Here is a 14,654-nt window from a genome sequence, read left to right as displayed (position 1 = left end):
CGAGATTTGGAAGTTAAGATCACATAGCACTTTCCAAACAGCAAATGAATACAATTATTTAAATAATATCTACATGACTACGACGGTCATTATCATGTCATTTACGACGCCAGGTCAGCGGAGTCAATCACCACCTTCCGGAGACACCTGAAACCCCACCTCTTTAAGGAATACCTAGGATAGGATAAAGTAATCCTTCTAACCCCCCCCTTAAAAGAGTTAGATGCACTATTGTAGAGTGGTTGTTCCACTGGATATCATAAGGTGAATGCACCAATTTGTAAGTCGCTCTGGATAAGAGCGTCTGCTAAATGACTTAAATGTAAAATGTAAAATTTACAAAAAGACTGCTTGCGACTGGCCACCTCTGCTATATGTGCCTGAGATAGTGAGATGCTTGTTGCAATAGTCATCCCAGGACAGGTTCTCAGTCTCCCTGCACTCTGAAGTCTTGATGCAGCAGGGCAAGGTGTGCCATAGGCAATACTGTAACGGGGAGGCGTTTTTCTAAAAGAGTTTGCAGGAGGACCATACTGCACCAATTTAAAGCCTTTCGGTTCCGGAGCTATCCTACCCATAGCCATGGAAAGTAGGGGTGCTTCTTTTTGTTAAAATCATATGAAGTAAAAATATATATCCCCAAAGTTTTTTTTTTTTTAATTATATGAAGAAAAAATAAATATCCCAAAAAGTTGTGCACTGGGCCTTTACTAGCCCTGTATTAGCTGACCGATATAGCCGTCTAGCGCGGGCAAATTATTTACTTTTCTGCTCCCATACCCAATGGATTTTGCTGCTGTTTTCATTTTGGGGGGAAATTCTGTGCCATTGAAGTCGGTATCTGTTTACACAGTACCGGACAGGACCGGCAGCCGCTACAGTTCTGTTCACCGGGTCAACTGAATCTGCGCAGCAGCGGGAAGATAGCCGCAAGTGCGACGACGAGGAAGCAAAAGCAGATGAGGAGAGTGCGAACAACCTACAGGATGGCGGGACTCCTGATGTCAAGGTAACACTAAATAGCAGATTGATGTATTGACAATTAACCCAACAGGAAACACATTTATATATCTACAGCATCATCAAGGGGATGCTGTCCTTAAATAGCTGAAGTGAAATTTAGGGGACGTTTTAAATATGGACAGAGGAGTGCATAAACAATCACCACACTGTTACAGTAATTATACATGTATCCTATTATGTATTATTATCAAATGGTAGGTTTTTATTCGCCTGTGTTAATAAGAAAACCGATGTATGTCTCCTGACATTCAAGTGAAAGGCTTATATGGCCAATTTAAAGCCCCACAATATGAGACGATGCTTCTCAACTGTCTGTGAAGTGTTGTTTTTGTCGGGATGCAGAGATAAGGTTGGTCATTCAGTTGATTGACGTGAGCACCCGTGCCAGATACCGACCCCATTTAACAACAATACATTTAATACAGTATCTATTTTTCACTGCTTCACAAAGTATTCCACTTCATTCCAAAAGTATTTCAATGAATTCAATGGCACTGGAAATAGGCTAGGTATAAAATCAAAGGGTTACATTTTCACCATTGGAAATTGTCCAACTATTATCTTTCCAGGATATATATTAGCCATATCTATGACTAAAATGAGAAGACGTTTTACAATCTGAAATGATACAATATCTCTGATGTAAAACATGGAATATTACATTGACCCCCCCCCCCCCCCCCCCCCCCCCCCCCCCCCTCCATTTGTTTTGTACACTGCTGCTACTCGCTGTTTATTATCTATGCATAGTCACTTCATCCCTACCTACATGTACAAATTAATTAACTAACCTGTAACCCCGCACACTGACTCGGTACCGGTAACCCCTGTATATAGCCTCGTCATTGTTATGTTATTGTGTTACTTGTATTTTTTTAACTTTAGTTTATTTGGTAAATATTTTCTTAACTCTTCTTGAACTGCACTGTTGGTTAAGGGCTTGTAAGTAAGCATTTCCCTGAAAGGTCTACACTTCTAGTATTCGGCGCATGTGACAAATAAAGCATGATTTGATGTTCTCTTTTTAGTCATAGTTATGGCCTGATACATATAGGCTATTCTTCTGTTTATTCCTATTGACTTGCTTTACCAAGCATCCCCTTCGGTGCTCGGTTGTCTCCACCAAGTCTGTCCCCAAATAATTTGATTTGCTGGCTCTAAGCATTAAACTTTCAAACAGATCTTTGTTGATTGTTGCTGGGTGCTATCGTCCTCCATCAGCACCGGCCTGTACCCTACCTGCCCTAAACGCTCTCCTGGCCCCTTACACTAAGTCTGAATTTGTCCTGCTAGGTGACCTAAACTGGGACATGTTTGAACCACCTGACCAAGTCCTAATTCTGTCTAGCCTTTTAATCATTATATGTGTCATTGTTTTTACCATCGAGGACCACTTTGGAAACAAGTGTTTTAATGAATACTTTCAAGTGATATCCTCTGGGTCCACATTGTACATTTTGTTGTATATGTCTGTTACCCAAAATAAATTCAATTCAAAGCAATGGGACTCCCTACATTTTTCTCAGAGTATTACCAATCCCACAAGGTATGACTCCAAACACCCAGAAAAGGCTACTCTCCTCGATGTTATCCTCACAAATAATCCTGATAGGTATCAGTCCGGTCTTTTCTGTCTTGACCTTAGTGATCACTGTTTTACAGCCCGTGCTCATAATGGCTGCTCAGTGAAACGACCTGTCCTGATTTGTCATAGACGCTTGCTAAAAAAACTTTAATGAGCAAGCCTTCCTTCATGAACTGGCCTCTGCCAAATTGTATAGAATCAGCTTGATCCCTTCTGTCGAAGACGCTTGGACTTTATTTAAAAAAATATTTTCAGTGGTATTGTTAACAAACACATCCCCATAGGGAAAATAAGAAATTAAAACAGGTTCAGCCCCTGGTTCGACCGTGATCTTGCAGAGTTACTCCACCTCAAGAATCGCATTAGGCAAAAGGCTCGGCACACGCATACTCAGGCTGGCTCTCGTTCAGGCAAATGAGAAATAAGTGCACTCAGGGTATCCAGAAGGCCAAAGTTAGTTACTTTAAGGAGCAGTTCTCTCTCTGTGGGTCTAACACCAAGAAGTTCTGGAAAATGGTTAAAGATCTGGAGAATAAACCCTCCTCACAGCTGCCCATATCCCTTAATGTTGATGATGTGGTTGTTACTGACAAGAAGCACAAGGCTGAGCTCTTTAATCACCACTTCATTAAGTCAGGATTCCTATTTGACTCAGCCATGCCTCCTAGCCCGTCCAACATTTCCTCATGGGAAATAGCAATAAGGCACCTTGGGGGTTTGTGGTATATGTCCAATATACCACGGCTAAGGGCTGTATCCAGAGACTCCGCTTTGAGTCGTGCAAAAGAACAGCCCTTAGCCGTGGTATATTGGCCCATATATCACACCTTGTGCCTTATTGCTTAAGTATACTACAGTTCACTACACAATTCTATAGTAAGTACTGTAGTATTCTATGGTAAACTGTAATATTCTTTCATGTGAGATTAGGCTACATATTTTACAGGCATGGTCAAAGGGCAATAGATCTACAGCTCTGTAAGGGACCTGACTGTTCATATTCAATTACACATTGTGTCACTGTCATTTTTGACACTTCTCTGCGAGTCAATGTTTGGCTTTTGATTGTGTGTTGCTATTATTATGCTGCCTCTTAGCCAGGTCTTCCCTGAGAATAATATGTAGTCCTCAATGGGACTAACCTTAAAGAGATACCATCTTCTTGTGTCCATTCATTATTTGCACTATCATGGTCCATGTTTGACTTTTCAGTTGTTGGAGATCGTAGAATACCAGTGGAAACTGGTACTAGTGGAATGGTGACCTTCCACTCTTAGATGTATCTAAGGGCTTGATTCAATCCGTATAGACCAAGTTCAGCGCTATAGTGCGATTGAAGTTTAAAGACAATGTTGCCACGTTTGCGGAGACTGCATTCACGGTAAACGCTGACTGCATTCACGGTAAACGCTGCATAAGTCGGCCCAATCGGTAATTACCTTTACATTTTAACTGAGCTATAGTGCTGAACTTTGGCGATACGGATTGAATCTAGCCCTAAATTAAGTGTGTGGAGAGAGAGAGAGAGAGAGAGAGAGAGAGATGGAATTTCACCTTGTCTGCACTCTTTATAAAGCATTGATTATCTTTGCACTGTAAGACATCATGAGCTCAGCTGTGGGTGAGCAGGAAGTCTGTTAGCTGTGTCTGACTCAAATTCTTCATTAAATACTTAGGTTACACATTATAATAACTTTCCAGATTAAGCCATTATGCATGCTTTTAACATGTGTAGGTGCTTACAAAGGCTTTACAAATGTTGACAAATACTAACTTTTTTTTGTCGTTGTTTATAAATAGATAATAGATAGAGAATTAAATTAAATAGATTAATTAAAAGCTTATTCATGATAATTTATTACCAAATGTTACCACTTGATTAGCAATTTTGATATTCAAGGGATTAAAAGGAAACAACTACAATGGCTTTGTTGCTGAGGGTTTGTGTGTGTGTGTGCTCTGTTTTAGAGGACCACTCCACAGCAGGGATGGATAGAATCATGAGTCAGCAGCCGCTATGGTCCAGCCAACTGAGCCAAGTCTTTGTACATGGATGCTACCCAATTGGCACCCTATTTAGTTGTTGCCATTTAAGACAGACAGCAAAACAGGGAAAGTACATGTGGGTTGTTGAGTCCGTCACTAAAAGTCACGAGAATGTGTCACAACGTAAACGCGATGTAATGACATGAGGAACCATTGTGCAATGTTTATTTTGCACCTTGTCTCATGCATATTGGTCCAAAAACTGTGTAGAAAACATTGAACATTATCACATTATAGAAATAAATGAAGACGTGTACTTTGCTGTGTGTTTTGGTCAGCATTTCTCTTGCAATGTTATTAGAGATGAACTATCTTCAGAGTAATGACTCGAGACGTCGGTTATAAGGCGAAAGCTTTTTTGCTGTTGTTGGATAAAACGTGTTCACGTTACATTTGACCACTTTAGATTCTACAAAACAATAAAAGCAAGTTGCTAGCGCAAGCCACGCTAATCCCTTGTTGGATTCTTAAGTGGACCATGAGTGAAACATTGACATGTTTAAGATGAGACAGAGGCCCATTTGCTATTGTTCTTTGTTGTCTAGTAGTCATAGAATGACAAGCATCATCTTTGTCTCCTTGTAATATATTTCAACACAGCAGAAACACTACTGTTAATCATTTGTGCCTGAGATTCCTTTTAGTAACCCAAGTTCTACAAATCTTCCAAGCTTATTTGTCTGAGGTGGCAAATTCTCAGATTATTTTGCATGCAAAATGATCATAACTTCATAGAGGACATCCTGGTTCCTGATAAATTGAAAGCAATAAATAACATTACAGGATAACATGACTCATGCACTAGTACTACTATTGCAGTCTTAAAAGCTATCCCCCCTTTCTCCTAAAGGGAAAGTATGATTCTGGGGGGAAAAAAGTGCATTTACATGTATTTAATCCTTAAAGAGTTTATTGGCACATCCATGGGTCAATCTAATTAACATAATACAAACATTCCCATAAAAAAATTAAGCTGGAGATATCATCTGCTTATGTTGGCCTTCCGCATCTGCAGTGGAAGGTGGCCAAGCTACAGCTGTGTTTGTCAGACCATGAGACCGAAAATTGGCCTACAAACTATTATGCTATTACTCTCACGAACTTGATGGTGTTCTCCATTTTGCTTTATGACCCCCACTAGTGTCATGTCTGAAGGTAACCCATACACACGAATGAAAGTAGGTAGTTTTGTGCCAACAAAAATAAGGGCTTAAATATATATACAAATATATATATATATATATATATATATATCTCCTAGATATAGGACAGACACTTCAAAACAGTTATTCCTTATTATAAATTGTTTTACTGTCTTTTTTGCCATTTACGAATGTGTTATTCAATGCGTTTATATGGGCTAAATTCAATATTTTATAAAAAAAATGTATATATATATATATAAATAAAAGAAGATACTTAAAAGAGGTCCTAAAATTATAAATCAAATAGCTAAATGATCCATGTTATCTCACAACAATTCCATATGCTAGTTTAGTACCCGCCCCACCCCACCCCACCCCAGAGGTCATGCTATGTTTTATGTATGTGTATGTATATATATATATATCTCAAAATGTTCCCTTCTCCGTTTTAGTTACTCCAAAAGAATGGACAGATCTCCGGGCTGAGTGAAAAAGCAGCGGGCAAGACTGAGGAGGTCAACGGACTGTGTGAAGACAGGGTCGTTGCAGACGGTGAGTCATCACAGTGTGGACGAGAGTTAATTTGTGTGTGTATGAGAAATGATTTACTTTTGGTTTCTTTGAAAAAGAGTTCAGTTGTTTCCTCAAGTTCTTACAATGTTACGATCATGGTGAACACTTCACATTAAGCTACAGTATATATGTGGTTGTAAAGAGTTTATTTGTAATTTCTAATTATAGGTTATTTGTATGAATCAGGTAATTTAACAGTTTTGGGTAATACATATTTGTTTTTTCATTGCAGTTGGTGAGACAAATTCAGTTATCATTTCTCAGAATAAGGACATTCCGGAGACGATAGAGACTCTCACAGAGAAGATACCACCTCTGGAAAACGTGATGGGAAGGAATCACCAGATGCAGACGATGAGGCATCAACAAATGAGACTGAAACAGAAGTGAAATTAAATGAAGTCAATGAATGTTTAAAAAAAAATCTTCAGTTCAATTGGTTTAAAATTCACATTGAAAAAAGACTGACACAACACAAGAAGAAGTGAGCCCTAAGAAAGTAGAGAGCGAAGCAAGAACTCCTTAGGATATCAAGGACACAGAAGAGACCACTATAGATAATGCTGAGGAGAATACCGAGCAGAGCAGATCTGACTGATGATACAATTAAATAAATTGTTGGTGATACACCAAAAGAGTCTGTTGGCGATACACTAAAAGAGCTTGTAGATGATACACTAGAAAAACTGGTTGACGAAATACTAAAAGAGCCTGCTGATGATACACCAGATGAGCCTCCTGATGATACACAAAAAGAGCTTGTAGATGGTACACTAGAAGAAGGGCATATCGACGATGCACCGAATGAGGTTGTTGATGACACAACAAAGGAGCCTGCTGATGATTGTACCTCTTGCCATATGATGACAGACCTCACATTTGTGAAATTTTCTCAATAAAACTACCAAGGAACATACCACAGAAATGATAGAACCTAAGGAGGAAGTCACACCTGAAGAAGTGGCAAAAGTAGAGAGAGAGGCAGAGGCACCAGCCCCACTGGTTCCGGTAGTTGACGAAATGTCTCCATTGAAACGTTTTTTCCTGACAGGTAAAATACACAAGCAGGTCAAGCAAGAACCCACACAAGAATACAAGGTGGAACCTCAGGATGAAGTCAAGGAGGAACCTACGGAAGAACCCAAGACAGAACCCAAGGATGAACCCAAAGAGGAACCAAAGGAAGAAGTCAATGAGAAACCTAAGGACAAAGTCAAGGAGAAAGTAGAGGAGGAAGTCTTCCCAACCGAAGAGACAGAGGCACCAGCACCAACCATTCTGGATGTTGAAGAAGAAATTATATCCCCGATTAAGAAGTTTTTCACTACTGGAATCTTTGCCGGTTTAAAGAAAAATAAAAAGCTTATAGAAGAGGAAACGGCCGAATATGAGACCGTTGAGAAGGAACAGGAACTGCAAAGCATTGAAAAACAGGAGGACGTAAACACACCAGAGGAAGCTGGACTTGAGCAAGAACAAACAAAAGAGGAGATCAGTCCAGGTGTTGAGGGGGAACAAAATGAGAAAGAACTTCAATTTGAAATTGCAGCCACAATGTTAGCGGGAGTAACAGATTCCCTAATGGCTGAGACATCCAATGTCCCTGAACTCACCGAACTCATTAAGAGTAATGTTCCTAAAACTAGTGGAAACAGAGAGGATGTTCTTGAAGAGCAGACAGCTACTAATATATTACAGACAATTATCTTAAATGAAGCTGAACTTCTTAGTTCAGGAAGTTCAGTCCAGGATATTCTTGAAGACCAGTGTCCTTCTTGGAGTTTCGTAACCGTTATAACAAATAAAGCTGAAACAAATGAAGCCAAACTTCTTAGCTCTCAAAACAAAGTTAAAACCCAGGAAAGTCTTGAAGAGCAGTCTCATTCTTGGGGATTTGTCACCGTCACAGAGGATGTTCCTGAAGAGGAGCCAGCTCCTGTGGTATTACTGACAGTTACCTCAAATGAGACTAAACTTCTTAACTCTCAAGAGAAAGCTAAAAGCCAAGGAAGTCTAGTCCAGGATATTATTGACAAGCAGTCTTCTTCTTGGGGATTCCACACAGTTATCCCAAATGAAGCTGAACTTCTTATCTCACAAGAGAAAGCTAAAAATCAAGGAAGTCCACTCAGAAAGCTCTTGTCTGGGGCTGGTTTGAAGAAGCTTACTAGGAAGCGGAGAGGTAGTAAACCAGACAAGTTGACCGGATCTGGTGAGCATGTAGCTGAGGATCTACTGTCATCCACAGATTCAGTGGAGTACCAGAAAGGAGAAAGTACTGCCTCTCTGCCAGAAGAATTAGCAGCAGAGCAGGTAAACGTGTCTGCTCAGGCTGGGTTGAGCCACGAATCAGATGATGTAACCTCTGACAGTGAAAGGAAGAAGGATGGTACCTGGACTTCCTTCAAAAAACGAATGACGCCCAAAAGACATCCCAAAAGATCCTCTGAGAGTGAGGATGAGTCAGCATTTGTAGGCTTACATGAGGAGCCAAAGCAAAGTGAAGGGGAGCAGGTACTAGAACATATCACAGAAGAGTCCAAAAAGAAGGTTGATATATCTGTTTCTTGGGAGGCTCTCCTATGTGGATCTGCAAAGAGGAGGGGAAGAAAAACATCGGACTCAGAGGAGGAAGCACCCATGAATGAAGGTAAAATACTAAGTGAAGCAGGAAACACTGCAGAGTCGCCATTGGACAGTTCTCAGGAGGGAGGTTATGAACATTTGACCTCTTCCCCTGAGCAAGTTGGAAGTCCCTCGGGGAATGAAGGGGGGTCTACATGGAAATACCTTAAAAAGCTGATCACCTCAAAAACAAAGGCAAAAACCAAGGAGGCCGTCAAAGTTAGCTCACCAGAGCAGATGCAATCTGGCATCGAAATCACCAAAGAAAAGTCTTATTTTTCTCTAAAGAAACTCATCCCTGGACGCAAAAAGGGAAAGCATGGAGAAAAGCAGGAACCAATATCTTCTGACGAGGCAGATAAGGGTGTTGGATCGGATGATGAGGAGGACTCTGAAACGCCAGCAGTGGTCCCCATGTCAGAGTTTGATGCAGAAGAGCTAGGAGAGAAACACACCATATCAACTGAGGCTGTTATAGAAACTCTATTACACATAACAGAAGAAGAAACCCAGCCAGACGTCTCTAGTACGTTCACCGAATCGACCATACCCAAAGACACCCTGCCCACTGAAGCAGAGAAGGCTCAAGCCAAATATACTGTGGAACAGTTGGACCCATCAACATCCCCCACTGCTATGGAAAACTTTGAGGACCTTACCGAATTCAGTAAACATCAGCAACTCAGTGATATACCTGAAGAAGGTTTAATAGAGGAGACCAATGCCACACAAGTGTCTACTCCTGAAGAAGCCACTCAAGACGACACCATAGCCGAGGACCTAATAGAGTTGACATCTGAAGCAGTCACTGCCCCAGAACCTCTAGATGAAGAAACAACAGAAATGGTTTCAGCAGTGTCACAGCTGACAGATGAGTCCCCCAAAACATCAGGCAGCACAACACCTGTCCCACTAGAATACGAGTTAAAGGATACAGAGTTACTTCTGCATGAGACTGTTGATACCATTAGCAGAACCCAAACTCTCTCATTGGTAGATACAAAAGACCCACATCTGGAAGCCATTTCAGTTTCTCCACAAATATTACACACAGCAAAAGAGAATGAGGCAACAGTTTTGATAGCTCATGAAAAATCAGATGCATTTGAAATCCGCACAGGTGAAGAGTCTCAACAAATTGATCTTGTTGATAAAAGCCCAGTGACTCCTATGGTAGAGTGTCCATCTGAGGTCACCGAGGTAGTACCCACAGAGTTGGCACCTGAGGACACTGAAGAGTCTGATGCTGCAAGAATCACTACAGATGATTTACACAAAGCTGAAGATGAATCAATTCCAATCATGCACATAGAAACTGAAAAGGACCCACAAACAGAATTGGTAAATGAGTTAGAAGAGGCAAGACCAGAACTTGTAGCCTACATTAATTCAGAAGAAGGTGTAGCTCAGGTTGACGAAAATGTGGTAGCAGAAGAAACCCCACAGCCTGATACAGAGAGTCTGGATGTGTCAGTCACAGACAAACTTATCTCCCTACAACCTCTCACGGAGTTCACTCTTGAAGAAGAGAAAGCGGAATTCCTGGATGTTGCGGAGGATGCTGCAGACAATGAGAATGCACCAGTTATAGAAACAATCACATGTGAGGTTCAAGATGTCACAGCTGCAATGCATGACGTTTCAATGTCGGAACCATCTGACGTTCTGGAATGTTTGATTGCCATAGTGACACCTGAAGTCGAATCCCCAGAGAAAAGGGATCCTGTGGGTTCTCTAAGACCACTTGAAGAGGCAAGACCAGTACTTGTCGCCACCGTTAATTCAGAAGAAGCTCAGGTGGAAGGAAAGGACGTTCTGAAAACGTTGATTGCCGTAGTGGCACCTGAAGTAGAATCCCCAGAGAAGAAAGATCCTTTGGGTGTTCTAAGACCACTCATATGCTCTGCGATGGTTCAGACACTGAAGGTAGAGGACGTGGTTGTGATGAAGGATGTGCCTTCAGCACAGTTTGTTGATGGCCATGTGATCCAAGTACAAGTGACGGATGCAGAGCTAAAGTCAGCTGAAGAAATTGACGAGATAGTGCTTGAAGTGGGCTCATCTGATGCAAATGATCACAAGATTCTATTACCACAGGTGAACACTGAGATTGAATCAGATGAAGCAAATGTTAAGACAACCCTTGAGGCGGGCTCAACTGATGATCACGAGATTATAGTACAAGTGGCGGATGCAGCGTTAAAGTCTGCTCAAGTAATTGTTGATAAAGTGCTTGAAATGGACTCAACCAATGTCACTGATCACGAGATCCAATTAAAAGGGTTGGATGTAGAGATTGAATCAGATGAAACAATTGTTGACACAGTTCTTGAGGTTGTCTTAACTGATGTCAAGGGTCATGAGATCCAAGTACAAGTAACAGAGGTAAATGCTGAGAAGGGTTCAGCTGAAGCTATTGTGGAGACAGCACTTGAGGTGGTTTCCTCAACCGATACTAAAGAGGTCATAGACGTTTGTGACAAAATGGAGGACGAAGGAGAGGGTGAGAATGCCACTGAGAAGATTGAGGACAACATGTTTGAAGAGGCCAGCAGTATTCTAACTCAGGGAGTTGTCCAACATGTAAATCAGAACTCATCAGAAGACCCCAATGTTGTACCACAATCAAGTGAAAAGGCTGAAGTTGAATTATCGAGTGAAGCAGACGTTTCGAAATCACCAGATAGTACACCAGCGGTCGCAGTTATAGATAGTCAAGGACATCCACATGTAACTGCACAGGTGCAAAAGACAATCCATTTATTTGAAAACGACTTAGATCTTAATACTCAGGGAAATGCACAAGAACCTTCAGAAAAAGAAACTGAGCCCTCGATTGCTCTCGAAGTTGATACAGTATATGAGGATAAAAAAATTCCTGAGGCATTTGTAGAGCCCACTTTTGAATTCACCAGCATACCTGACGACACAGTTCCCACTACATTTGCAGAGTCTTGTTCACAGGCAGATGTGCAAGATGTTTTTGGAACAGAGGCTGAATTCATTATTGATGTTTCAGACTCTACTAGCGGGCATGAGAAGGAACTAGTGGGAATGGTAGTAGAATCAGCAAAGGAATCAGTGGAGTCGTTTGAAAAGAGACTATCTATTGAATCCCATGTCCATATCCATCTCCACATTAAACCCAGAGATGCTGGAGTTGTGTCCGCGGGATTAGAGTCACCACCACTTGCTATTTGGCCACCTCCAAGTACTACTGCAGAAGTTGCAGTGAATACTGACAGCCTTCGAACAGAATCAATAGAAAGTGCAAGTACTATTGCAAAAAGTTCCGTGAATACTGACTGCGTTCTAACAGAATCAATGGAAAGTGCTCAACTTTGTGAAGTCAGTCAAATTGAGCAAACCAGTGACACTACACCTCATGTGCCACTGCATACCCCACCTGCAACAGTGCTGTACACCCTAAACCCTGAAACAGAACAGGTCATGACCAATGCAGTAGGGTCTAACCCACACATAGAGGAAGAGAATGACCTAGAACTGTGGCTGGATGCTGAGGAAGATATTGGCACAGTAAAATCCCATATCTTGGAAGTTCTATACAAAAAAACAGATAGAGGAGTAGAGAAGACGCTGCAGGACAGTGAAGATATATTTGATATTGCACTTGAGCCTCAAAGCTTTCTGTCTAGAGGTGATACCTAATAAGACTGAAGCCATTCCACCAAACTGACGTATCATGAACTGGTAAGTCAGTCCTTTACATTTCTTGGTATTCTACTTTGTATTTAAGTAAGAAGAAGTACACAAATATAATGTCTCCTGAACTTGTCTCCTGGACTTTCTTCTCTTAGGTTTAACGAGCTAAAGGAGTGCTGGACTACCTGAAAGAGAAGATAGAAGTCCACACATGAAGGATGGCCCACCACAACGGAGCTAATGGAGACATTCTTCAGATCGTTGAATACATTAAATGTTAGTTTCAATGTTATTATATCAAAGTTTAACTGTATGTGTAATTACGTCTACTTATTTAAATACAATTCGTGTTCCTTTTCAAGGAACCATGTCATTTTATCAGAACTTGCAGGTACAATAATGTATATTATATAATATTTATGTTAACATTTTTGAAAATGTTTGTCCTGTTTGTCCTTCTATTACACAGAGTATATTTATCTGAGTTTAGTGTTCTTTAGCGTTAATGTAATTTGTGGATTGAACAGAAACCTTCCATTTATCAACATATAATACACTTACATTCAACACAGGACATATGTACCCCACTGCTCACCAAAACAATGCAAAGACAAACTGTGATTAGATATACAGGTATGTAGATTTGTTCGCGATGTTACTGTATTATCACTGTCTTCTGTCAGACACTAAATGTTTGCTCGACTCAGCACATACCGGTAATAGAACATTTGCTCTAGTCATGTGTAGTGACTGGAATTTGTATTATATTTATCATCATTCCTATGAATATTGCCATCCATCTTCATTATCTCACAATTATAGTTGAATTGCCAAGTTTTCAAACTATGCACTGCAATGGTTAGCTGACACAGACCAAAATACTACTTCAAAATGTGTATTTTATCACGAGTTACGTGATGTATCGGTCACAGACAAACTTATCAACAGAACTATATTTGTGTATTCATTTTTTTTGCCTGTGAATATACACGGAGTATACAAAACATTAAGAACATGACATAGACTGAGGTGAATCCAGGTGAAAGCTATGACCCCTTATTGATGTAATTTGTTAGATCCACTTCAAATTCAGTGTAGATGGGCAGGGTGGGGGGTGTGGGTAGGTTAAAGAAGGATTTTTAAGCCTTGAGAAAATTGAGACATGGACAAAATATTTAAAGATGCTATGCAGAAATCGCTCTGCTATTTCCTGGTTGCTAAATTTCTAATAGTTCGCTTAATTTAAGTTTATGTGACAAAACAAGCAAGTATAGTGTAGAGAATCATTGTACCATCTAAAATATATTTTCCATAATCAAACATATTGTATTTTCAGCTGTTTGAAGCTGGTGTACAAAACTGAAAGTAAAAGACGCAAAAACTAAACTTAAGAATGGGAAGCAGAGAAATAGTGCACATGTAACAGATCTACCACTTCTTCAACTTTCTTTCAATGACAATGACAGATCTATAACACACATTTCTATATGAATTTGGTCAGGTAGTGAAAAAAGTGACATAATGCAGCTTTAAGTGCCTTTGAACGGGGTATAGTAGTAGGTGCCAGGTGCACCAGTTTAAATGCGTGTCAAGAACTGCAACGCTGCTGGGTTTTTTACACTCAACAGTTTCCCATGTGTATCAAGAATGCTCCACCACCCAAAGGACATCTAGCCAACTTGAAACAACTGTGGGAAGCTTTGGAGTCAACATGGTCCAGCATCCCTATGGGATGCCTTGCCTTGACACCTTGTAGAGTCCTTGCCCTGACGAATTGAAGCTGTTCTGAGGGCAAAAGGGGGTGCAACTCAATATTAAGGTGTTCCTAATGTTTTGTACACTCAGTATATATATATATATATTCCTCTTTATCTTTAAATGTAATATTAACTAATAACTAAATGCAAAACATAAAAGAGTTGCATGAACATTTTTATATTTCAAAGCTGTGAATGAAATAAATGAAAACTATTTACATCCGGCTTGAAGGACCA

At 40.4% G+C, this 14,654-nt stretch overlaps 1 protein-coding gene across 1 annotated transcript; it reads left to right on the top strand.

Annotated features, from left to right (window-relative positions):
- The first annotated feature begins 716 nt into the window (after positions 1-716).
- Positions 717-14,654, top strand: LOC129811940 (A-kinase anchor protein 12-like). The gene is made up of 4 exons (XM_055863732.1): positions 717-1,009; positions 6,252-6,351; positions 6,605-12,708; positions 12,816-14,654. Exon 3 carries the CDS (start codon positions 7,297-7,299, stop codon positions 12,664-12,666), a length of 5,370 nt encoding a protein of 1,789 aa, XP_055719707.1. The 5' UTR covers positions 717-1,009; positions 6,252-6,351; positions 6,605-7,296; the 3' UTR covers positions 12,667-12,708; positions 12,816-14,654.

Source organism: Salvelinus fontinalis, chromosome 15, assembly GCF_029448725.1.
Source record: "Salvelinus fontinalis isolate EN_2023a chromosome 15, ASM2944872v1, whole genome shotgun sequence".
NCBI classification, from domain to species: domain Eukaryota; kingdom Metazoa; phylum Chordata; class Actinopteri; order Salmoniformes; family Salmonidae; genus Salvelinus; species Salvelinus fontinalis.
Note: the sequence above shows the minus strand (reverse complement) of the source record. Positions and strands in the feature narration are given on the sequence as shown.